This window comes from Lineus longissimus, chromosome 10, assembly GCF_910592395.1.
Source record: "Lineus longissimus chromosome 10, tnLinLong1.2, whole genome shotgun sequence".
Taxonomy (NCBI): Eukaryota; Metazoa; Nemertea; class Pilidiophora; order Heteronemertea; family Lineidae; genus Lineus; species Lineus longissimus.
Genome location: NC_088317.1, coordinates 15,917,023 through 15,941,719, shown reverse-complemented (window position 1 = coordinate 15,941,719; position 24,697 = coordinate 15,917,023). Strand labels below are relative to the sequence as shown.

Here is a 24,697-nt window from a genome sequence, read left to right as displayed (position 1 = left end):
TGAGCTTATTTCAAAGTCAATTATCTTTGACCCTGCATTGTTTTTAGCATGAATGATACCATAGAGTCACAGAGAGAAATATTCAGAACAATTATGTAGTATTTCCAACACTCGGACATGTGCCAGATTGAATCTAACTGCCCTAGTTAGAAAGCCTGAATCCATTACGAAACCGCATGTTTGTCCGACATTGCCTGTACTTCAGCGATGGGGAAATAGAGGGCAGCAGCTGCAGTGATGTCATCCTCGCGGAACGCTATTGACAATTCTATGTTGAGGGAGGGGGGTCATGAGCTTGCACAACTTCGTGATGCATTTCCACTAACCGTAAATTTCTCGATGTCTTGCGGCTAGCAAGGACAGTATCATCGCCGAGGGGTTGTGACGACTCTTGGCCGATATTACATATTAGTCTATAACTAGATATATAGATTTAGCCAAATATATATTGCATGCAGTTCTAAAATAATTCGAGTATTGATTTGATTTGATCGAGCATAAAGTTTCATGCCAGTCACGCGGGCCTTCCCGGGCACTGGAAAATAATCTCATGCACGTACATGTACATTTCCTTTAACAATTGGGCAATTCATGGATGCCCCTGCCTCATGCACTCGGTCACCATGGAACCTCTGCAATCAGGATACCTCTCTAAAAAGGACAGCATTTGTCAGTCTCGAGCCAAGGGTGTCCTTGATGGAATGGTGGGGAGGCATTTTTATGTCACAAAAAAATTCAAGAAATCGCTTCATTTACGTAGGTAAAATAATTTTATTTCATTTTTGCGAAGAGTAGGCTATCGGTTACAATAACATGAACAACTCAACCCTAAAATGAGCAAAGGTATAGGCCTAAGCCAGCCTGGGTGGCCAGGTCACATTTGAAGATTTCAAAACGTTATGCATCTACACCAAGAAAAGCGCCACGAGCCCATTTACAATGACTAGCGAACGAAATATACATACTACGCAAAGGCTGAGGGTCACAGGGTGCATGCGTGACCCTTGTAGATTTCTACACTCCGGATGCAGTGGACCGGCCCGTCCCTATGAATAGGATGACGAAATGGACAACCCCGGGAGTCTATAGATTTCAGGCAGCCGAAGACAGAGGCACGACGGCCCTGGATGAACATCTTAGCTGCAACAACGAATCCGATTTGAGAGACACTTCGATCTTTTTGTCCACAAAAACACTCAATTTAGTTATGATCAAAAACAGTTATAACCTTGTATCAGTGTCCAGTTGAAAGATATATATACAAGCGTTAGACATTTTATCAAGCAAGAAGAAAAACGATACATTGTAGACTGATACATTAGCCGATCAAGGCAAAATAATGGGCTAAACCTACATGTGCAAATTTGTGCATTTTGTCGTTCGGAAAATGGGTTCCGTTCCAGCTGTGGTTATGATGTCTTCGGTACACGCCTTCGGTGCATGACAATACATGCATGCAGCATGCAGGCGTGTAGCTTTTTCATGAGGTACCGCCCAAATTAGAAAAATAGTCGCCAGGAGGCATTTTTTGGGCCGATATGATATGGTTCCCTCGCATCCCACGGTGCCACTGACTGGCCTCTATCTGTTTTAATAGGACCTACATTGTATTGCACCAGCTGCAGGGGAGACGCGCTCGTTGGTTGGTCTTGGCCGCTGCTTGACAGGCTACACTGTCCTATACGGCATTTTTGACCGATCGACCCCTTCGATTTCTTTGTCATAATCTTATTTTTTTTGTAAGTGTGTGTAAGTCTATTTAGAAGACCATGGGGTTCGAGTCCACTCTTTCCTAGACCGACGAAACTTGGTCGGAAAACTCCCAGCATATGCAGAACCGCACACATCAGGAAACGCTTTGAGGAGGCCTGGTAAGCCCGAACAAGTCGTGTCGCTTTTGGGTAGGCTTCGTCTCTTGATGGCTCGGTGCCGTCGTATCAAACTGTAGTCACCACATCCTCCCTGCAACAAAACCAACAGAAATTGAGGTTTACCAATTAAGTCCACAAAAAAATCTTCATTGGAACTTTTAGGTGACAGTTCTTCAGAAAAAGGATTTAGGTTTGAAGCTTTGGAATCCACCTTGTAATGCGACGACACCTATTGGTCTTGGCCCCAACACAGCAGCCCAAGCACTGAATTTTCATTGGGGATATTGGTGGTTTTGCGTCTGACCCTTTCAATTAAACCTACGTGATTTCTTCCTTCAGTTGCCGCTTGATGTCGCCGATCTCGTCCATAGTGTCTTCATCGTCTACCACATCCTCAGCTGGGTTATCACATTGCTTCATGAGCTTCCAGGGTATGATCATGATCAGACCGGAAATGAGTATGGTGGCGCCGCCTAGGTAGAAAGACGCGGAGTACATCAGCGTCTTTTCGAACAGGTAACCTGAAGTCGAAGTAGAGTTTTTATTCGTATTGTAATAAATTGACTTTTTGACTTTTCTTGATCATGTTTCGATTAAAAATCGTTGGTCTTTCTCTGATGTCTTCTAGATATGTCACTATGGGGACATCTTCTAGACATCCCCTAGCGGCCACATCAGCTAGAAGCAAACGTTCCCAGAGGGTTTCACCGAATGCTTTCCAGCTTTTTTCCACATTTTTCCACATTTCCACATTTCAGACGCTAACTGGAGCTTAATTAATTTCGATTTTTTTTTACGATAGCGTTACAATAAATCATGTTTTGCTTGACTGTATAGAGAGATGGTCACTGTATTACCTCTCGGGGCCACCGAAGGTACAACAACTCGCACGGTACCAAAAGGTCAACGTCAGTGTCAGCTAGGTAATATACATGTATGAGCATTTTGACAAACCTGCAATTGGTGCACCAATAAAATGCCCAACTCCTTCCATCACTAACACAGCGCCATATGATGACGACATCTTCTCCTTCCCAGCATAATGCACTAGGAGAGCCGGAAGTATAGCGCCGCCTAGCGTCGAATCACATACACCAAACACGCATGCGTACACCATTAGAATAGGGTAAGATGGTGCGATGGGCAGCAGCAGAGTTGCTACACCGAATGTCACAATGCAGATGATGTAGACCACAATCTCTTTAATTTTGGGATGTTGGGTCATGCTGCCTAAGAAAAGCTTTCCCAAAAGATTTATCCCGCCGACAACAGTAAAAAGCAGTGCACTCCGATTCTCATCAATCCCAACAGCGATTTTCGCGTAGGCGGACAAGTGCACATAGACTATAGAAAGTCCGATGAAGTACAAAAAGTTGTTCAGGCACAAAATACAGTATTTGGGATTCTTGAAAATATCCCAATGGAAAACTGTCTGATTTCTCTGAGAGAACTTGCACTTGATTGTTTTTGAGTTCGAAGTGGAGCTGTTGGGCCTCTTCAGTCCGCCGGATAGACTATCACCACTCAGCTCAGATTGAGAAGCGAAGTACAAGTTCTGAGACATGGCAATACTAGTATCACTCATCGCCAGGGTGAATTGGTGCATTCCCTTTGGCAGGAAGCCTTTGTTCTTAAGTTGTGGGGAGGAATTCGCACTTCCTAAACCCGCACTCGTTGACTTTGAACCGAGAAGTTTACTCGAGCATCCTAAGCTTGTATTTGCCGACTTAGAAGTGATGATTTTACTAGAGCATTCCTCTTTGACAATTTCTTCTTCAGACGGGCGCATCAGGGCGCCGAATACGATTATGTTCAGGGACAGGCCCCCGCAGATGAGCAGGGTGCCCCGCCAGCCGAATAGGTCGATCAGCCAGCGTAGAAAGACGGGGAAGACGAAACGCCCCATGCCACCACCGCAGGTTGCGAAGGCCATGGCCACGTTCCGATGGGTGTCAAAATACTCAACCACTGCGACGCTCATGGGGACGTAGCACAGACCAAAGCCAATGCCTGGAAAGAGAACAAACACGTTACAACATTGTTGGCGAAGGCAAAAAAGTTGGGACGCCAAACAGCCTTAGGAGGCACGTTGGTTCCCATCGCCGCCGCTTGCACTGACTCTGTCGTGTCCAGAGGCCCGGTCCAGAAGGAACGTGCAAAATGAGGAAGAAGCCATCAAATGTACCAACAAAATATCGATCAGTTGTCTTAGATTTCGTGAAATATATGAGCCAGGTTGTCCTTTTTCAATGTTGCAGATATTTACTGCAAATTATGTTGTACATGTACTTGTGTCATTTTTGCTATGAGTGTTCTGATAAATGAGAGTGGCAGGCGTAGGCTGCGGCAACGATATTTTGATTGAAAAATATTGCGAAATTTAATGCCTACATTCTCCCTATATGTATTAATGTAGGCTACATGTGGAACGTTGTCAACCAAGTTTTTCGTTCTCAACATTGACTGACTTTTTGATTTTCAATCATGGCTTATTCAGTTTAAGAAGTGTACTTCAGAATTTTCTTTGTGTCGTTTTGTCCTTTTGGTAAATAAAATGTGTGATGATTTATGTACCTACTTCAGAATCAAGTCATTAATGAGTATTGACCATCTATTTGTTTTTTCTGGGGATTTTTACCTAACTTTTAGATAAGACACCCAAAAGAAGTAATCTAGGGAAAGAGAATCATGAAGATTATTCTTTGAATTATTTCGTAAAGGTTAGGGTACTCGAAATGGCTATTTATAGTCATCAACACAATCATTATTAATGTATGGCATAGTAATCCATTTCCTTGTCTATTGTTCGAATTAAGAGGTATCACAGTTTTAGAACAAAACAAGTATGTACCAGTGTCCAGAAAACCGGACAAGTTCAATTTCGTTAAAGAGGAAGTGTCTGGAAATGCACCAAAATCCAGTTATTGCCTTTGTCATATTTTTTGATTTACAGTCAGTCAAAAACACATGTCCCTGAGACATAAAAAAGCACCTCGTGGTCTATTTTTTTATTTAGATTCCTCGGTTTAAATTTTGTTCTTTTTCAAGGAGACGTTGGTGATGAAATAGTTATTGGTAGCAAACTTAATCGCAATGGTATGCGAAAAGATACTGGTCCCATGGTACCCTACCAGGGAACTGCAATGCTTGAATGTATGCAATGTATGACGAAACCACTGGTTCCCGAAGAGACGAGGATTTTTGCGCAAGTCTTAGTGACTCTGGCATCGTACCCGTGTGCTGAAATCACTGGAAAATCCCCAATATTATGAAACAATAATCTTTGTGGCATTTTGAAATTCGACCAACACCCACATTATCAATATTTATCAAATTATCAATATTTGACAATGCACTCGAATCCAATACACTCCAGCTCAAGTACAAGACGTACAAGAATTGATTCCGCGTTACAATTGACAGTTAAAGCGATCCAGACCTTGTTCCTTCAAAATTTGATATTTGAATTGAATTTGAGTTTGTCAATAATGTAAATACATGTACATGATTATAAACTTCGACGACACCGGTGAATACACATTTATAGTACATAGTATAAGTCAGCTGTCGTCATGTTGATTGCTGTACAACGGCAATGTTTATATCTATTTACGTGCAACAAAAACACGAACGGCGGAGACCTTTAAGCTTGTCATTCTCACTAATTTATATTAAATTGAGAACAATGTTATTTCATATAATCTCCTTTCACTTTTATAAGTTACGTTGAGTTTCTGGCATTTATGCCATCTCCTACAAAATTATTATGCAAGTGTCTGAAGCGAAACGCTTACGAATTAGGTAGTTTTGAACGCTAGACGATGCCACATCTCAGCTATACATGTGGTAAATGTTTCATTGGTCGATATCAAATTTTACATTTTTAGAGTAATTCCAGATCAAAAGTGGTTAATCTTTTTGGTTTTACCTAGTATAGATGTCTGATGATTTTTGTGACCTAGTCAGTCGAAGTAGGCGTGATTGAATCACGCACATCTGACAAAAATACCATCATGACAATGGCAATCATTGACCTTGTTAAGTGAAAAATCATCTGTCTCGTGAGAGCAATTCAAGTGGTGGTATTGGCAAAGGCCCTAACTAAATATGATTTAGAAAATAAGTTTGATATTACAAATATTTATGATAGGGAGATTGAGATCAGTGTCTTATGCGTGTATGGATCGAATTGTACACAAGACAAGTCTTCTCTCTACAGAGTTTTATCCGTATACGTATAACAAAGAACTGCGATAAGTTGCTGTTCTCAAACTCCCTATTGTCTTCCATTAACGGCTAAGGATACGTCTCAACCGAATTGAGCAAAAAAATTACATTTTTATTGTTTAATATTTCAGCTGAATGATTTGCCATCCAACTCTACTTGATGCAGGTATCTTCATGAATGTGACCCCCAACTCGATACAGGCATCTTCGAAACGCCATGGAGGAAGGTAATGAGGTTAATTACTTGCAGTATCCATTGATTGGGCTTTGTCATATTTTGTCCAGTACTAGTCAAACTTATCAAAACAATACTGTACGACCAAACAATTTCCCGAAGTGTATTTTTGCAATTCGCGAAAATTTCGAAAAAAAATTTAATTTCATGATTTTGTTTTGACAGTACTTACCGGAAACAACGCCATAGGAAATAATTAGATGAAGAACACTGCTGGCAAACATGGACGCCACTAGCCCAGAGCTTGCTATCGCGCCAGCTATGATGACGACAATTCGCGGGCCATACCGGTTGACGAGACTCCCTGCGAGCGCCCCTGTGAAGTACCTGGAATGGCGAACATTTCCATCTGTCATTATGAGAATGAAACATAATAAAAGTTCAATTTCTTATAGTGCTCTTAGATGGACAGATCTTTTCAAAGCGCTTCTCGTCAACCCAGAGCCTTTCGATGATGTAAAGGATCAGCTTCAGGCGTTCACTAAACCTTTGAACTATGATAATGGGAAAGCAATTCTGAGTGATTATTAAGGGATTAGACCACGGATAAGTTCTTAACAGGCAGCCCGAGCTAGTGCATTTTCTGTTGCAATGTGAGGGCGGAAATGATGCCCTCCTTTTCCATGTGCGTTCCCTTCTTTTTGCTCAGTTGACATCTGTTATTATTGGTATTGATAATATCTTGAGGTCTTGTGGGGAAATTTCCTCTTTCAGGGAGACGAGTAAAGGAACCATACCCGCTGGCTGTAATCAGAGATCCAATCAACGCTGTGGCTCCTTTGCTTTCGTGGAACTCCTCAAGGAAGATAATGTACAGAATCCCAGATGTGGTAGTCATCCCGTAGACAAAGATTCGAACGCAGAAGCAGGCTAGCACAACCATCCATCCCCAGTGGGGGTTCAGGCGACAGCACGCCATGCTGCCGATAGGAGACAGTGATGCTTTAATGGGAAAATATTAGTATATGATTGTCCACTCTGGGATCATCACGAGATTCAGGTTTTTTCACTTCTTTGTCATTACAAAAATATCGAAATATCGAGTCGGAGTATATTGAGAAGCACTGGTTAGACCAGGATGGTAAGGGATCCGAAACAAGGCTTTGATCCAAAGTAATGCAGAACAATCCATCCAATTTGGCGGGGTCCAGGCGACAGCCATGGCGCAGACAGGAGGCGGGGTTGTTACTTGGTCGCTGATAGACAATGCTTGTGAAGGGGATCCAAAATAAGGATCTTACGGACGGAAGGAACTGCCTATTTCTATGATATTGCTAATTGTATATAAATGGCGTGGATGGCTACGAGATATTTAAACAACGCGTAACTGATTGGCAGTGATGAGCATTCCATATCATGGTTAGTATTTATTCAGCGTAGAAAAGATAGCATTCTGCAATCAACAAGCATGCCATAAAAATAGCGATCCCCACCAGGACTTCTCATGAATGGCAAAGCAACCTTCAACTTAATACAAGGTCGATTTTTTTATCTTTGGATTTTCTCGGACTGTTTTGGCTGGTAATCGTTGAATGGGCTCAGACTGTTTGAGCTGGTAATCTCCACGAGTGTCCATTCCGAACGTCGTTACATCAACATTTTAGTGACGATTTCCGAGTCGGGTCAAAGAATAGTCACCTATATCGACACTCGGCCAAAGATATCTTGATGCCATCTCCAGACAGTCTGATCTCGTTACCTCAATTCAGTTCAGTCGACCACATTTTTTACCATTGCCAAGAACTTTCAACGACTGTCTAAACATATACAGGTCGTCTCCAAAAAAACTAAACCTCACTGAAATGCTTATTTTAAAAGTGTACACTCTGAGAAATAATAATTTTTGTGGACATCGTTGGATAGTTGCACTTGAATCGTGATCGAAAAATACAAACTGTAAAAAAATTCGCGGGCGTTTTCGCGAAGAAAAAATGGTAAAAATTTATTTTTTGATTGAAAAATAATGGGAAGGACACCTTTTCGGGGGCGGGGAGGGGGCATTAAGACTGCTAACATCGGACCAAGTACGGACTAACGAAATGATAAACCTAAACTGTGACATTTACAAACCTTTGTTGACTCTTTCTGGATTTAGAAGGTTCCGGTTACCAGGTGAACAAAACTTCTTCCAATGTGGTAGTGCAATTCAATTTTCTCCATCATCTAGGTATCCAAATTTAACCCCCAAAAAATCATCTTCCGTAGTGACTTTTCAAAAGGGTCATACACATAACCAGAAAGAGAACGTTCGCATCCGGCCCCGTCGGCGTCCCCTGTTGAAATGGGCCTCTCTGGGTCATCTGAGGATTTATTTGATTTCATGAAGAAACATCTTATTGTCTTTTGGGGCCGATAACGTGCAAAAACCCCAGGTGTGCGCAATTTTGGACTCTTTTCGGCGGAACCACGGTCAACCATGAAATGTCCTAGAAATCGTGGTTCAAGCAACGATCTTTCTAAGCCAATTGCCGGTGGAAATTTTTTGAAGGGACATCCACACTTTTATAGGGTCTATTAAATTGGGGTTTGAGGAAACGTTATTTTGATCTAACCTGGAGAATTTCTCCAGATAACCTCGTCATTAGAAGAGCATTGCGTATATAAACCATGTCACCAAGAACTTGGCCCATACGTATTGCATAGCATAGTTTGATTGGTTGATCTAATCAACATAGTGACATCCAGGATAGTTTCTTGCGTTATGAGCCCAAACACAAGACATCCGAAAACCGAAAAATTACCCCGAAAAGTTCGTTTAAACTGAACCAAAATCACGGACAGTACATGACCAACGAGCCACATTTTCAAACAACACACCTGCGGTCGAGAGCATTCAGGCCGGAGAAAATCATCTCAGAGCTATCTGGCGACTCAGAGCAGCCACTCATCCATTGTCAGGTTCCCGATGTCATTGACCTATCCGTGCTTTTGTTTACCTCAACATTGAACATGTTGAAAAAAATCATGATCAAACAAAATATTTCTTTTAAAAAAACATATCCAATCAGTGTAAAAGTCGAAATGAATGCATGATGGCGATAATGGTACTGGAGTTGGATCAGAATTAGACCAATATAATTCGTCCCTGTTCAGCTTAGCACATCGGAGCCTATTTGAATGGGCTGGACCAGGATCTAAAAGCGATTACGTTTTGATTTTCATAACCAGGGGACGTATAGGCATGAAGACGTTTCGACTGGAAACCCCATTAAAAATTACCGGAAGAATGACAAAAAGAATGACAAAACTTAAATCATCACTACCAATATATATTTCATGTCCATGATAAATGCACGGATGGAAAAACATAGTCACACAGCTAACATGATGCGAGATGACAGGAATGAGGAATATCACTTCATGAATATCCTTTATGACCGGCACCACAACAAGTGCTTCATTCTCTCATACATTGCACGCACAGATTCCTATACGCCGTGTGCGCAGAAGCACTGCTTCGGTTCATAAACAAACGATGACAACAATTGCGCGGATTAGAGATCTTTTCACAAAATCGGCAGGGCCGTGTTGTTCTAAATAAGTAAAGTCAAATGCATAACTTAATTTGGGGATCCTTCGACTTTGAATCCAATAGACCTAACACCAAGTCTGTGACTTATTAGTTCTGAACAACCAAATCCCCTGGCCACACCCTGTAATTCATAAAATCTAGTAGCTAAATAAAGTTGGGTCAAATGATTATTGTGGCACGTTACGACATTTTAAGACAGATCTATGATGAACAATAGTGAGATTAAGATCTCACTTCGAATACGGAAACTGTTATACTCTAAAATCGCCTCTAGAAGACCAGCAGTCTGGATTTTTATAGCATGCACTTCGGAAAGATTTCAGGTAAATACAAAACGACCATGCTGAATGCCAGGTCACATGAACAACTCACCGAGACGCTTGTTTCTTTTGTGTCTTGTATTGGAGAAATATGCATCAATACAGTCTTATAGAGGGGATACCAGAGTACACTTGTATTGCATTCGGATACGATTTTTCTCACACATTCTCAGACACAACTATATCACTTGAAATCACTGGCCAATATGGTCAATTTTTTAAATAACCAATGTGGTTAAAAATCGCTATCACTCAATCCTTGGTTACATGTTACTCGTGTTACCAAAGATTAGTTCTGTTGAGCGGTCACTGGGTTAACAATTTCTCATATTTTAACATTATCCACATGATAAACACAACCTTTAATACAACATACATGTAATGCAGATCTATGACGATAGAACACTGGTTTCCGATCACTCGTTCACGGTGGTCGTACTTGAAATATTTTTAGCAACATATAACTCTCACGAGATCGATGACGTTTACATGTATATATAGAATGGTTCCAAATTCTACCAGTTCGGTAATTTCGTGCCTCCGTGTAGGGCCTGGCATCCGTCGTTTTATCACAAGGAACCAATCGATATTCAGAACGTCTGCCGAGAAACGTTCTGCTTGCTGGCGCACAGAAGCAATACCGGTACCTTTTAGCTATTTCATGGAACTAATATCAGATGACCAATGCTGGAACAACAGATAGGCTCTCTTTTTACGAAACATATTTTTCGTATACGATTATATAATAGGATTCGAATCTTTTTAGTCAAAGCCATGAGATTTTCTAGAAGGCACAGTATTCACTTCCTGACACCCGTTATATCACGTTTGTTTAACTTAACCAAGAAACAACGCAACACCACAGCAGCGAATTCTGCCGTTTTTCACTTCATAAGTTCACAGGCAAAGACATAAGAACGCATTTCTGTCTTCTTAATGAGATGACACCTCTCCTCTACACAAACAACAGATCTGTGAAAGTTGAATCTGGGAGATGAATCGTAAGATTCATTTATTGCCGCCGATTGACACCACAAAGTCGTTAAGGGCCAACTGACTTCTTAGCTATAAAGCACAGTACTGAGTTTACTCTCCTCTCAGCGCAGATCCACGCGTTTGGCGCATCGAAAAAAATGTCAAGCAACTAAGTCACCACCAGGCGCCGCTTATTTTTCAAACGAGTCTCATCTGTACCGGGATTTCATTCAGCAATTCTCCACCTGCACTAACTCTACCCTTTAGATATTTTGGAGGCGCAGGGCGAGGCTCAGCAAGCCAATTTTGGCATCGAAATTGACAGAGCACAGTCGTCTCCAAAGTATTCCGATCCCGCCAGAGCTTTCCGAAGCGTTTTACTGAAAATACAAACGATAGGTCAGTAACAGCAAGAATACATACCTTGTAAATAGTACTGAGAATGTGGAAAAAATACAACAGCACCTCGTCTATGAGCACTTTGCACATAATGCTAAAAGAACTGCACTGGCTTCCGATTGAGGCACGTGTTCAGTTCAAGGTGCTACTTCACTGTTTCAAGGTGCTCCACGGACTGGCCCCTGGTTATCTTCATCTACCTCTCGAAAAAACTGTTCGTCATACGAGGTCCTCATCTAGTGTCAGGTTGCTAGCAAAACGCACCAGGACCTCGTATGGCGACAGAGCCTTTTCTGCATGTGCCCCCTTCCTATGGAACCAGCTCCCCCCTGAAATCAAATCAATCCAAAGTACCAATATTTTCTCCTTCAAGCGTCAGCTGAAGGCATGGCTATTCCGTGGAGCTTTTTGAGGAGTAGCGCCTTGAACACGTTTTTTCACGGTGGTAAGGCGCTCTATATAAATTTTACATTACATTACAATTAGCACAATAGAGGGGTTTTACACTAAGATAAATCAGCTCACAATCCAAGGCCATTTTACCTAAATTGTTGGGCGACTTTTTTTGTCACAAATACATGCCTAAAATAGGTATATATTAACTTATCAAGCAGCGTGATATACATGTATATATCAACTTATCAAGCAGTGCGATATACATGTATAGTTAATAAGGAATTATATACTAGCAAAGTCCCTAACCCCTCTTCAAGTGCCCTATTTCAGTGAATTTTGCAATAATGACAAAATGCCCCGTATTCTGTATATTTAACAAACGAAATTCAAGCTGTTGGCCCTCTGGAAGTTCCAAATTCTTAGTCTTGGTAATATACAGCTTATACAAGTGATCGCAAAAACAGATATCAATACGTTCTGTAAAGCGAAAGATCACGAATCTATAACGGGAAATTTAGAACTGGCGGTAATGAACCCGAAAACACGATTATTCTTGAAACCTCTGGTCAATAACATTTCGAGTCCAACAACTCCAATTGATCAGGCAAGACCATTCTCAGGCATTTGGAATCATTTCACCTTTGCCAGCAGTGAACTTGGAAGTAGTGAACCAGACAGTGAACATTCTCAACACTTACGTCCGTAATGACTCCGTACTCTGAGACAAGGTCGGGCGACGATTAAGGAGAAGTTTCCTCAAATCAGGTGTACCAGGGGACTTCCTCGCCCTCGGCAGACTTCCATGGGGTTGATCTACCTTTAGGTGATGGCCAGCGTGGCCCATCAAGTGGTGGTGGCCTACTTTATACAGGTCCTCCCTGCTGACCGCCACATCGTAGATGCTCAAGAAAGACTTGTGGATGTCTAGAATGCTTTTCTTGGCTTCGATTGGGGACTTTGGTATTGTTAAGATACTATTAGCTAACTCCTCATCCTCAACGACTTCTACTTCGTACGCACTTGACTTCATGCACTTCCAAGGAGGAATGACCAAGAGGGCTGCGGCCACAGTCACTACTCCGGCAAGGTAGAAGGAATTGGCATAGACACCAGTCACTTGATAGAGATAACCTAAAACGATGGGCGAGATACATTTTAAACTGACGGCTTTTGAGAAACGTTTCTAGCTCAGAATTCATTGGCAGTGCGAGCTTAAGAATATCAAGAAGATTTCTCAACTGATAAGATGGTGGTGTCATTTTGATTCGAAAGATTCCCCTACGGATTTGGCGACGGCATTTGCACCTTTGTTCTTAAAGAATTACTCGTTTCGCTTATCGCAAAGAACATACGAGTGTATTCTTGAGGCTCACCGAGTGACGTGGCACTTTTTTAAGTGTATTGGAGCGTGGAGACCGATGCATCGGAACAAGATTAAAATTACCTTAATTAGCCTATCGTTTAGATTGGATGAACGTAAACCTTTTACTGCTTGTAAATGTGAGACTAATTTTCTCGACTCACCTGCACACGGGGCTCCACAGAAGTGTCCAACGCCTTCACACAACAATAAAGCGCCATAAGAACTGGATAGTCTCTTCACGCCGCAGTATCGCACGCAGAGGGCGGGCAGCAGGCACCCTCCAAGCGTCGCGTAGCCAACTCCAAACAAACAAGCATACGCAACCCAGATGGCAAAATGGGTCGCAAATGGAATTGCAATAGTTGCTACACCAGTTGCAAAGATACACACAGTGTATAAACAATGTTCGTCAACCCGTGGATGCGTGGCCAAGAATCCTGTACCAATTTTCGCCACAAGAATTGTAGCACCCATAGCAGTTAACAATAAAGCACTCTGGTCTTCCCCAATGTCCAAAACATCTTTCAGGTACGCCATCATATGGACGTAGACGACGGACGCCGCGAAGGAGAAGAGGAAATTATTCACACAAAAGATGATAAACTTCGGCTCCTTGAAGATGTCCCAATAAAAGAAACTAGCTTTCTTTGTTTTCACTTTCTTTTGTTCTACTTCGCCGGTTTCTGAGTTGGCCTTTCCGTTTAGCAAAGGTTCCTCAGTATCAGGGTCGAGTTTCTCAATTGGCACCTTGAGGGTGATTTCCGTCATTTCTACCTCATGCGGGGCACGATCTTCGCCTGTTTCAGATTCCTCGTCCGATTTCCGCTCACAGGACTGCGTCTCCAGGCTGTAGCCATCTGGCGGCCGCATAAGCGCCCCACAGACGCAAATATTTAGTGACATTCCCCCGCAGAGTAGGAGTGTCCCTCGCCAACCAAACGTTACGATGAGCTGTCGCAGGATGATAGGGAAGAGGAAAGCGCCAAGGCCACCGCCTCCGGAGGCCAAGCCAAGCGCCAGGTTGCGCTTCTTGTCGAAGTATTGAGATACTAGGACACTACATGGGACGTAGCACATGCCAAAACCAATACCTGAATTAGAAGAAACAGACCTTTCCATATTTTCAAGAAGAATTCATGTAGTATTAAACCCATTGAGCAAAGGACCCAATGGACCAATCAGAGAGTGCTCGTCGACAGGTTTCCAAAGAATGATCATGTCACTACATTATTTTCACCCAAGAAGGTTTTTTTACCTGTTCATCATATACAAATGAAATATCGAAGGCGGAGAATTAAAATCCACTGTTTATGCAAGGATGCAATTTTTTAGGCGTTAGTGAAAATTCTCAAGTTTTTGAGTAGTTTTCAGAACACGTTTTACTTGACAATAACGTCGTTATTGAGACGTTGGAGGCAAATGTTCAACTGTGTTGCAAACACCTGATACATTCAATAAGGGATATCCACTAAGTCTTCGACTTTCATTTACCTGTTACCACCCCATAGGTGATGATCATGTACACCACATTCATAGCGAACATACTGCTTCCCAGTCCGACGCCAGCGAGGAGTCCAGCTAGAATCACGACGGGACGGCATCCCAATTTGTTTACTAAACCTCCAGCGAATGTTCCGATGAAGAAACTGAAAATATATTAATCATTGAATACGGCGTTTTCGGCAAACACCACATGAGAGCACGCATCGACCAGTTTAAAACTAATTGCAATGAGTATGAGGATATGGAGGCGACGTTCATCGGGGAAAAAGGTGCGCTTCAATTAATTCACATTTCTCATAACAAAATAAAACTTTTTTAATCAAAACCTTTTTTCATTTAGACCTCTGAATAAACCTCCAAACTCACTACATTGTAACTGAAAGTTTGGACAGCATATTTCGTGTCTCATTGACCGCACTCCAGCACTGCATCTACATGTATACATGTATAACTCAGTTTAATTCGTCCGTCGTATCAATTGTTTGCTAAGGAAAATAGGAATACAGTTCAGCACATGCCGTAGTGCGGTTATCATGCATATATTAAATAGCTTAAACTTTGTATTTTTAGATTTTCTATATATTATGGAGTAAGATTAAGAAGTTGCTTCTTCCTTCAATAAAAGTCAATTAGTTGGTGAATTCGATCATCAGGTATTTCGCTTCGCCGCTTTTTCTCTAAAAATAGGGAGACTATAATGCATCGGACCTACAAGACGTATATTTCATGAAGAAAACTCATTCTTTGAGGGTAGCAAATGTACAAGATTCATTAGGCCTACGTATTTACACGATTTGAAATTTTCGAACTCAATGACAAATTACGGCGTAGGCACCCGTAGCTCTATCGGAGACTTCCTTGCCTGGAGGAATCATTCTCTGAGGAGTATGCATCACCAATATTTGAACGACTCTAATATCACTCATTAAGGAAATGTGAGCGTTTTTGCCAGCATGCCCCTTCAGTATAGGGCACCAATCTGGTTAATTCGTCTCGTTGTTTCATCTTAGTTCAGCTAATTGTAAAACACCTTCTCAGCGTACTTCGTCTTACATGCTAACGTTCGCTCAAAAAAGTACAAAAGTATGAATGTATTTTCTGTAATGGCGTTCGCTTTATCATTCCTGCCGCAAGCAGGTGAACACAAATAACCAAACAATTATTCATGCCATTGCAGTGACATATTTACATTATATTACGAGTGAATTGGTCGTCTCCTCAGATGAGGTATTTTTACGGCGTCATAACTCACAAGGTTCACTCGCATTCTGTTCAAAACTCGTGTTCTGTTTAAAAAGAGACTTGTTAAAGGCCTACGCCATCCATAATTTGAAATTTGAAATTGAATGTGAAAATTCCAAATCGTGTTAATACGTACTAAATATAAAGTTAAGCATTGTCGTTGTGTAGAAAGATATACAAACACTATGAATACCAAGTTTCAGCAAATTCGTATCGTTATAACTATAAAACTACGGCATTATTTATATTTTCCTGGACCACCAGTTATTACGAACGACGTGCGCCTTTAATAAGCACATGTTCAGGTTATGGAAAGTGTAGGAGCCGTTCACGTACGTTCGCAAATGAAGCAGAAGGGTACGCGTATATGTGTATGCACGCGTACATGTACATTGCGATGGGATAAAAGATTATTTGAACCTTAAATATATATTCGCCCGTAACAGTCATGTCACTATATGTATCTCCCGAAACGCCAAAATGAACGCCTATCTCACTGTTTGACCTCCTGATAACGTCGAACAATTGGATAGGCGTTCACGTGGACGTTCCATCGGCTTTGAGAAAACTCCCTATTAGTGAAAACGCGGACCTTTCTGCGTAGCCTATGTCAGAACCTTGATAGGGATTTGAGCCACAGAGCTCGAGATTGCCAAAAATCCGACTGATCGTGCACGCAAAGCCATCTCATTGCACAAAACATCGCCGAGGTACTTACTTGTCCCGAGGTTTTTGTTTGCCATGTATAGTGAAGAGATCATTGTAATATCAAAGACAAAGCGTGCTGTGGGAACGACTCTGGTTGTACAATGTACTGAGGGTTTTACTCTGCACGACTCAAACTCCGACATTTCCAAATGGCCGCTTTATTTTTGAGCCCTTTAGTCTTTTATACCACAGAGGGACCCTATAGTTATAGCTCATGGGTTATCGATTTATCTGCAATCAGCTTTGCGTTCGATGGCTAACCCTGTACACAATCAACAATATACAAATAGTGGATGTTTGGGAGTCCGATATGGAATTTTCATATTGGACGACCTTAAACATCCACTATTTGCTATATTTATGCAACCAAATGTCTTGGCAAAGAAATCAATCCAAAGGAAAATAATGAAACAATTTGTTTTTAATGAAATATACAAAATAACTACCAACGACCATCCAAGATCATTTGTAAACTTCATTTTGATTGGATTAAAACCTTTTAGGATCCGTTACGACATTTTTTTGGATCCGTTATTGCTTTTTTGGATCCGATACGATGTGATGACTTGAAATCACATGATGTGAATCGAGTTACGCTATTGGCCAAGAACATTTGGTAGCATAATATTCTCGAATGGCCTACCTGAAACTCACAAATCTTGCATCGAAAAACCGCTTACCCTGACGCCGTGATGAGAGACCCGACGATGGCCGTCTTTGCTTTCCCGGCCTCGAAGTCGTCCAGGAGGATGATGTAAATTATGCCAGAGGTGCTTGTCATCCCGTAAAGGAACACCCTGACCATGAAACAGGCGAATACTACTACCCATCCCCAACCTCCATCAGGGGCCTTGAACGGCGCCATTTTGAAGACCACACTTTCGTCGACTCCTGACGTCAGAGTGAAATGGAAAGGTTGGAGAGAAAATTTCTTGATATCTGCAGAAGAGAAGAAAGTATGGGAACCATGTTTTTTACTTGGAGAAAATGTTCTCCAAGTTCGGGTGTCATCTGGAAAAGTCTGGATGTTTTTGTTCACTGCTTGGTGCTGCTCCCGCCATTAGTTTGGGATGGGGTTGCTTGAGACCACGGCATCTACTTCCTCAGTCCGACATCATTTCTACAGGCCGCCGTCCTATATATGAAGATCTGGACCATCTGAATCACGATATATCAACGCAAGCTGAAATCAAACAGGGAAAGATCGTTGTCAGTCTCCAGGAAATAAAAACCATATGTCCCTTACCATTTAACACCCTGCATGCCTTGAGCCCAGCACTATTAAAGGGTACCTACCACAACAGAGCGCACGACATCCTGCGATGTTTGACGGTGTCCCACGGTAGTTCGCGGATAGCTGCTCAATCATGCACTTGATCGGGAACAAAGTTTACGAAGACGTCGCGTCACGTCACGTTACAGTAATGTAAAGCTAAGCGCACACGGGCGACAAAATGACAAAAAAAAACTGAAAACATTTGTTTTCAAATATTTTTTCACAATTCGTTGCCCGTCTGCGGGCGACAAAAACAAATGTTTTTCGAAAACATTTGTTTTTGAAACAGTTTTCGAATATTAAACATGCAATATATTTTTGACCTAGTCAAAATGTTTTCGTCAAAACGTCGCCCGTTTGCGGGTGACTGCAACGAAACGTAAAACATTTTTTGCGTCATCATCGTCATTAGCCAATCACGATGACGTTCAGCGTCATGTGATACCAACCAAGCCAGGTGTGACGTATGGCGCAACCATGGTTACCCCTTGTTTTTGACGTGACCTGTGACGTGACCGTGTCATTTTGTCTCCCGTGTGCGGGTGATTGAAACAAACACGACAAAGACGCAAAACATTTCGAAAACAACTGAAAACAAATGTTTTCAGTTTCGCTGTCATTTTGTTGCCCGTGTGCGCTCAGCTTAAGACTCTTTCACCAGTCTGGTATGGCAGACCTACTTGACGGCATGTTGGCCAAAATAGAACAGGTGTTGGAATAATAGCATGCCGCGAAGTTACTATTCATAGCTCACAAGATCATTTGCATAAGATATTGATGACATTTTAGTCACGTGACAGGCGGACATCGACACTTATTTCTACGCATTTGAGCTTATTCCAAAGTAAATTATCTTTGACCCTGCATTTTTTTTAGCATGAATGATACCATAGAGTCAGAGAGAGAAATATTCAGAACAATTATGTAGTATTTCCAACACTCGGACATGTGCCAGATTGAATCTAACTGCCCAAGATAGAAAGCCTGAATCCATCACGAAACCGCATTTTGTCCGACATTGCCTGTAATTCAGCGATGGGAGAATAGAGGGCAGCAGCTGCAGTGACGTCATCTTCGCGGAATGCTATTGATATTAATGAGTAGTAGTGGGTGTGGTGTCTGGTGTCTGATGTCTGCTGATTCTTTTTTACGCTACTTTACCCTTAAGTTACTCGGGCCTGGCGTTCGCATCAAGGCGCGAGATCCGATGCTTACCGAAGCGCGGCGCTAGAAATCGAACACGCTATTTATCATGTTTATCCCAGAGGTCCGTCCAAATATCAGTCACGTGACCGGCGGATCTAACGCCTCAATCTGTACCACTTAAATGGAAAGCGGGAGTGATTACCACGAGTGATGCGTTAATAATAGGCCGTGTTATTGTTTGGTGTATGATGGTTGTCACCCGGTCACAAGTAGGATCACAAGAACTCTCGTTAAGACAAAGTTAGAGAGTTCATTCGGCAGTTCATCCAGTCGGTAGAAATTCCCTTGAAGAAGTGTGCTAACCGGTACTGTATCGACGCCGAGTTTGGTGCGTTGGTTTCACGTGTAGGCTACGCATGTCGGCGTATACCCATGTCGGGATTTGGTAGGCCTACAGGCGCCCTTCAACCGGCCAAATGTGCCTACGTTTGCATGAATTTATACATATGGATTACGCGCGCCATCTATTATATAATACAAGAGATGTATTAGGTACTATGGCCTGACACGCAGCAGTGTATGACCGGTCATATACATGTATAAGTATATACATGTACACGCAATGATAGTAGGCTCAGTGTGGTGAGACAGTCCAAATATGCATGAATCTTATGTCTGTTTTGGAGAATGCCAAGTATGAAGTTGTTTGGTTCGAACTAACCTTTAACGTAGATTTATTTCGTTTATTTCTTATATTCGTTGTTGTTTCTTGTAAATGCGTATCGCTGCCGTACGCCATTGATTCTGACGGCGTCTCGACTGGCTGCTGGGTTCGATGTGTTGGTATCGTCGCTGTAAGACGCGCCACCTCCGTATACATTCCACTCTTCAGGCTTTCATCTGCAAAAATCCGGGAATATTGTCTATATGTAATAACCTCCAAGTATTGTTACTTGACCGGGCATTACGAACTGATTAGCTCATAGTCAGTGAATACTTCAAGATGGGAACCAGCAGACCTGATTATACTCTAGTTTCACGGCTACAAGACTGTAATAATAATTATTATTATTATTATTATTATGAGACTTATATAGCGCTAAATCCAACTGGTTTCAGTCGCTCAAAGCGCTTCACATTATTACCCCTAGCTATTGTGACGTTTTCTGAATTTCAACGAAGAGGAGTCGCACTAGATTGTGCTGTATACAGTCGTTCAATGTCATTCAGCATGTTCAATTACGAAGACCACAGACGGGACCATGTTGTTTGATGGTTACCAGGATAATTATGACTTAGCGAAGCGGTCTCAGATTTTAGATATAATAGGCTATAGTGTGACATTCTATAGGCTAGGCCTGGGCTAGGCTATAGGCCAGGCTATAGGCTACCATCATAGCTCAGTGTTATCAAGGACGTTATGCACATGAAAGCGTACGTATGTATCACCAAGAAGGTTCCAAGGTACATGTAAGCTTACATGTATAAGTCAGTTTTATGCCTGCCAAAATAAAACCTAAAACTTTAGTAGGCCTATAGCTTGTATACCGGTGTGACAGCGGATATAGTCCCCCCTGTAGTCATAGTCCGGTAGCATTGTATTTGACCAATTAAGCAGCATGGTCTATTGTACCGCTAACCCTAACCAAAACATTTAGCAATGCGGGCTATTGTTACACGGACTATTAGCCCTAGGACTACTATCCCCGCCACACCGGTTTGCTAATAGATGATTACAAACGGAATTGTCTGAAGACCTCAGTTGAATCTTTCAACATGGTGTTTTTCATTTCATTTAGCGGCAGATTAGAAATAGGGATTAATGTCTTGCTCGAGTACATGTACATTCTTGAAAATACCTCTCCCGCATATGACGTAGGCCAATACATATCATCAATTGTACAAAATGGCCGCGTCTCATATTACCTTAAATCATACGTTAAAGGGATACGTCAATCCGGAGAGAACTTTTGAACTTTCTGAAACTCGCTATTAACAAAATAGTGATTTCAAATTGAAACCGAAACTTCTTGCTCCAGGCTTCGTCATTGTCATGATATGTCGATCGGTATGTTAGGCCCGTCAGGTCAAAGGATAATTTAGCATATGATTTGAATGATTGATATGTCTGGTTAAAGGCCTGCGACATTCATTTACCTAAATTAATTGTCTAAATAGTAGGCCTACGTACTAAAAAATGAATTTCAGCAAATGCCGTTTTGTAGACAGATATGCAAATAGGCTGTTTTGAACACCAAGTTTCAGCAAATTTGTATGCATAATAACTGTAGGCTACTACAGCATTTTGTATCAATGGATTTCTATTTCCTTGACCAACACTGGCAGTTTTTACCATCTACTTCATTTGTATCACGTACATCATTGATACGTATATATTATATCTGTGTATCCTCCTATCAAGAACTAAGATTTACAAAATTGAAAAAAAAATTGATTAAGTTTGATGTATTTAGTGAACTTCACTGGAACAGAGTCTTTCAATAATCTGAATGAATCTTATAGAATTCACATAATTATGCATACATTCCACTTTGGGAAGAAAAAGAAGTAGAAGTGCAACGTGAAGAAACAAAAGTTTTACCAGTATAATGTTGGCTTATATCTAGGACCAAGTTACGCCGAAGTTACCAGGCTTTACTTGACAATGTACACATACATTCATGTGCATTATTCGGTGGGGTCAAAGTCCAGTGTTTCGGTATCGTCAGAAGGGGAAATCAATACATGTACGAGTATCTCGCGTGACTATACAGTACATGTATATACATGTATAAGGAAATGCTGGTTTGAATGCAAGATTGGATGAAATAAGGTCTTTCATTTATGGTATATTTCAAATCAATTGGAGAAACAACTGAATTCCCACATGGCGCCTCATGAGGGAGCAGACGACTGACTCCGGTATTCCAGGATTTTTCTGCTACAGATGGTTCGTCGTTTGGCCTCTTTTTTTACATATTTTTGCATTTGGGGTCAACAGCCGATCGATGGGTATAACAAAGTACGAAGGCTATAAAACCTATTCATGCAAAAACAGGTGTGGCGAACTCAACTGCATGAGTGACATACATTGTATAACTGTGATGAATTGTAATGAACATTGAAAAGTCTCTGGACTATCCGTCCTATGGACAACCGCTCAAACTGATCGGAAGCACAAAACTATGCCTTCCTAGCTAAGCTAAACACACTACCAGAAACTATCACAGAAACAAAGTGCAATCGATGTACTCAATGTTATACCGATCCGTAACTTCATTTTTCTGTGGATGTTCAGGTTTTTCCTCCCAACGTGAGAAATTTTGGGCACAAATTGAAAATGAATGCCCAGTTGAACTCAGCACAGCATTGTGGAACATGTGCGACGATGAACTCACAGAAACATCGCTCGGGAAACAACTTTCCGCTTGTGATTATGAAGAAAATGTAGCACTTCTTCGGATCACAGCACAGTGCTGGAATGTTTAGGCTAATTATCTAAAATGTTTTCCTTGCCTGAGACTACATATTTTTGACAACAGCTAGAAGTATGTAAATAGTGTACATCAGTTGTTATGTGTTGCTTTGAATTTTTTGTAATCTTCTATATAGGAGAAATAAACAGATATATATATATCGCAGAGATCTTCAAAACCTCTCTTTCGTAGGTCATCCGCTGAGATATACATGTAGACGACACGATGCCATTGCCACCAACGAAAGAATAAGCAAAGTGATTGCGAAGGTTGGCCTCAGATGGCAAAAGAATAGGCCTATATCAACCAAAGACTTTCAATGACAATGACACTAATATAGCGGCTGTGCAAAAGCCTACACGACTATTACGTGCGATAGGCCTACATTTTCAATTTTAAATTGAAAGACTTACTGGTCAAGCAGACGCACCAAAACCGGCTGAAGAGCGTCTACACATTGTATAAGTGAACCAGGGTCTTTCAATGATTACCAGTATTATCAAAAGACTGGTGCATTACAATTTCAACAAATTTTATTACACTCTGAATGTACAGGGCGACTCTGGTTGGTGTTTGATGGTGTTGAAAAAGTCCCCCCCCCGCCATTTCAGGAGGCTTTGATATCGACCATTTATTAGCCCCCCCCCCCCCCCATATGGTGGAGACCCACTGACCGTACATAGAACTATGATATTCGTTCAGCCATAATTTCAGCTAAAAGCGAGTGACTATGGTAACTATTTACCTCTGTAGCACACGTTCAACCATCCTGACGTAGGCCTAAAACTAGAAATGCCAAATAAGTAATTTCAAGTTCACATATAATAAATGATATATCAAATTATTGAAGTAGTTAATATTTACAATTGAATGGAATATGTAATATGTAGGCTTCACGACCCCCGTGTTCATACACATGAATATCCTTTTTGGACAATAATGGCATAACCTCTCTAATAAGGACACCTAAATTACGGACACCAACGCCCAGTCCCATGGGTGTCTGCAATCGAGAGGTTGTATTGTTGTTACAGATATATGGCCTCGGCATAGGTCCTACCCTCACTTCAGCCCCCCCCCCGTCACTTCACCCCCCCCCCCCCCCCCCCCCCCCCCCCCCCCCCCCAATGCCGGCCCAAACTCACCTCAGAGGACAGTTTCCCGCCAAAAAAACATCTGACAGTCAGTTATCAGCCGTAGCTGGATCAGTCAGTGGAGCGATCAGTACAAATCAGTCAGTACAAATCAGTCAGTGGGTAACGAGATTTCCCAGGCGAGACAACGAGATCAAGGTCGTCCATCAACAAAAAAGGACGTGATAAACCGCCGATAAACTGACAGTTAGTCGGAAACAGAGACATTCTGCGATAGTCAGAAATACAGAAAGTTCTAAACTCACCTTCTTTCAAACTGAAAAATTTACGAACGGGCCAACAGCGTTTAATTGAGAGGCAAGAATTATAACCAGTTTACAACACAATCTTACGACCTCAGAAAAATTCCACAACCATCACATGTGTTGTATTCAATCAGCTGATTTGCTCAGCGCTGCCTTTGTCGGCTGTTTATCTGAATTGACGTCACTGGCTATGCTGCCTGAATTCCCAGTAATGGGCCACCAACGCAAATAATGAGCTTTGTAACAAGTATTTGCCCTCATTTCATCGATATCTGAATTTATTGTACAATTTGTGTTCTGTTCAATAGACATTTTACCGAATTTCTGTTGCGAATAACGTCTGCTTAAAGAACGTATCGATGGCGGCATTACAATGGCATTTGATCACAGCCAATAACAAAGCAGCTTACAACGAGGCGCGGGTGGCCATTACTCATTTGCATGTTTTATATCGATTCGATGTGTGCGGGAAGATTTGAATTGCCAGGCGAATTTCACTCTGAACTACAATGTACATTGCGATTCGGCGGTTGCATGACTGTATAATTCGAATGTTTTGCTGCGATTCAATTTGTATAAGATTGTCACTCAGGCTCAGCACCCGGAAAGACTATAATTTGTACCGGGTA

The 24,697-nt window shown here is 41.7% G+C and overlaps 2 protein-coding genes across 4 annotated transcripts; both read right to left on the bottom strand.

Annotated features, from left to right (window-relative positions):
- Window positions 1-755: 755 nt before the first annotated feature.
- On the bottom strand, window positions 756-8,601 carry LOC135494928 (monocarboxylate transporter 12-like). Its single transcript, XM_064783272.1, has 6 exons — window positions 8,404-8,601; window positions 7,071-7,275; window positions 6,506-6,660; window positions 2,826-3,881; window positions 2,194-2,392; window positions 756-1,962 (listed from the first exon to the last, which is right to left on the bottom strand). The coding sequence occupies exons 2-6, from the start codon at window positions 7,250-7,252 to the stop codon at window positions 1,938-1,940; spliced, it is 1,617 nt and encodes a 538-aa protein (XP_064639342.1). The 5' UTR covers window positions 7,253-7,275; window positions 8,404-8,601; the 3' UTR covers window positions 756-1,937.
- A 980-nt stretch (window positions 8,602-9,581) lies between these two features.
- Window positions 9,582-24,180, bottom strand: LOC135494671 (monocarboxylate transporter 12-like). Of its 3 annotated transcripts, none has more exons than XM_064782867.1 (7): window positions 24,069-24,180; window positions 19,915-20,093; window positions 17,452-17,954; window positions 14,810-14,964; window positions 13,480-14,409; window positions 12,654-13,086; window positions 9,582-11,540 (listed from the first exon to the last, which is right to left on the bottom strand). In XM_064782867.1, the coding sequence occupies exons 3-7, from the start codon at window positions 17,634-17,636 to the stop codon at window positions 11,453-11,455; spliced, it is 1,791 nt and encodes a 596-aa protein (XP_064638937.1). In that variant the 5' UTR covers window positions 17,637-17,954; window positions 19,915-20,093; window positions 24,069-24,180; the 3' UTR covers window positions 9,582-11,452. The 3 variants fall into 3 exon arrangements, with proteins under 3 accessions (XP_064638937.1, XP_064638938.1, XP_064638939.1); XM_064782868.1 differs by having other exon boundaries at window positions 17,452-17,710; XM_064782869.1 differs by lacking the exon at window positions 24,069-24,180 and adding an exon at window positions 23,815-24,014.
- Window positions 24,181-24,697: the final 517 nt, after the last annotated feature.

Excerpts from the sequence above, each read along its gene's own strand:
- LOC135494928 (XM_064783272.1), bottom strand. The coding sequence starts at position 7,252 with ATGGCGTGCTGTCGCCTGAACCCCCACTGGGGATGGATGGTTGTGCTA. Across the intron at positions 6,661-7,070 it reads TCTCTGATTACAGCCAGCGG|GTACTTCACAGGGGCGCTCG; the intron begins GTATGGTTCCTT and ends TCGCCATTCCAG. Across the intron at positions 1,963-2,193 it reads CAACTGAAGGAAGAAATCAC|GGAGGATGTGGTGACTACAG; the intron begins GTAGGTTTAATT and ends GTTTTGTTGCAG.
- LOC135494671 (XM_064782867.1), bottom strand. The coding sequence starts at position 17,636 with ATGGCGCCGTTCAAGGCCCCTGATGGAGGTTGGGGATGGGTAGTAGTA. Across the intron at positions 14,965-17,451 it reads TCTCTCATCACGGCGTCAGG|TTTCTTCATCGGAACATTCG; the intron begins GTAAGCGGTTTT and ends ATATATTTTCAG. Across the intron at positions 13,087-13,479 it reads CTGTGGAGCCCCGTGTGCAG|GTTATCTCTATCAAGTGACT; the intron begins GTGAGTCGAGAA and ends CCATCGTTTTAG.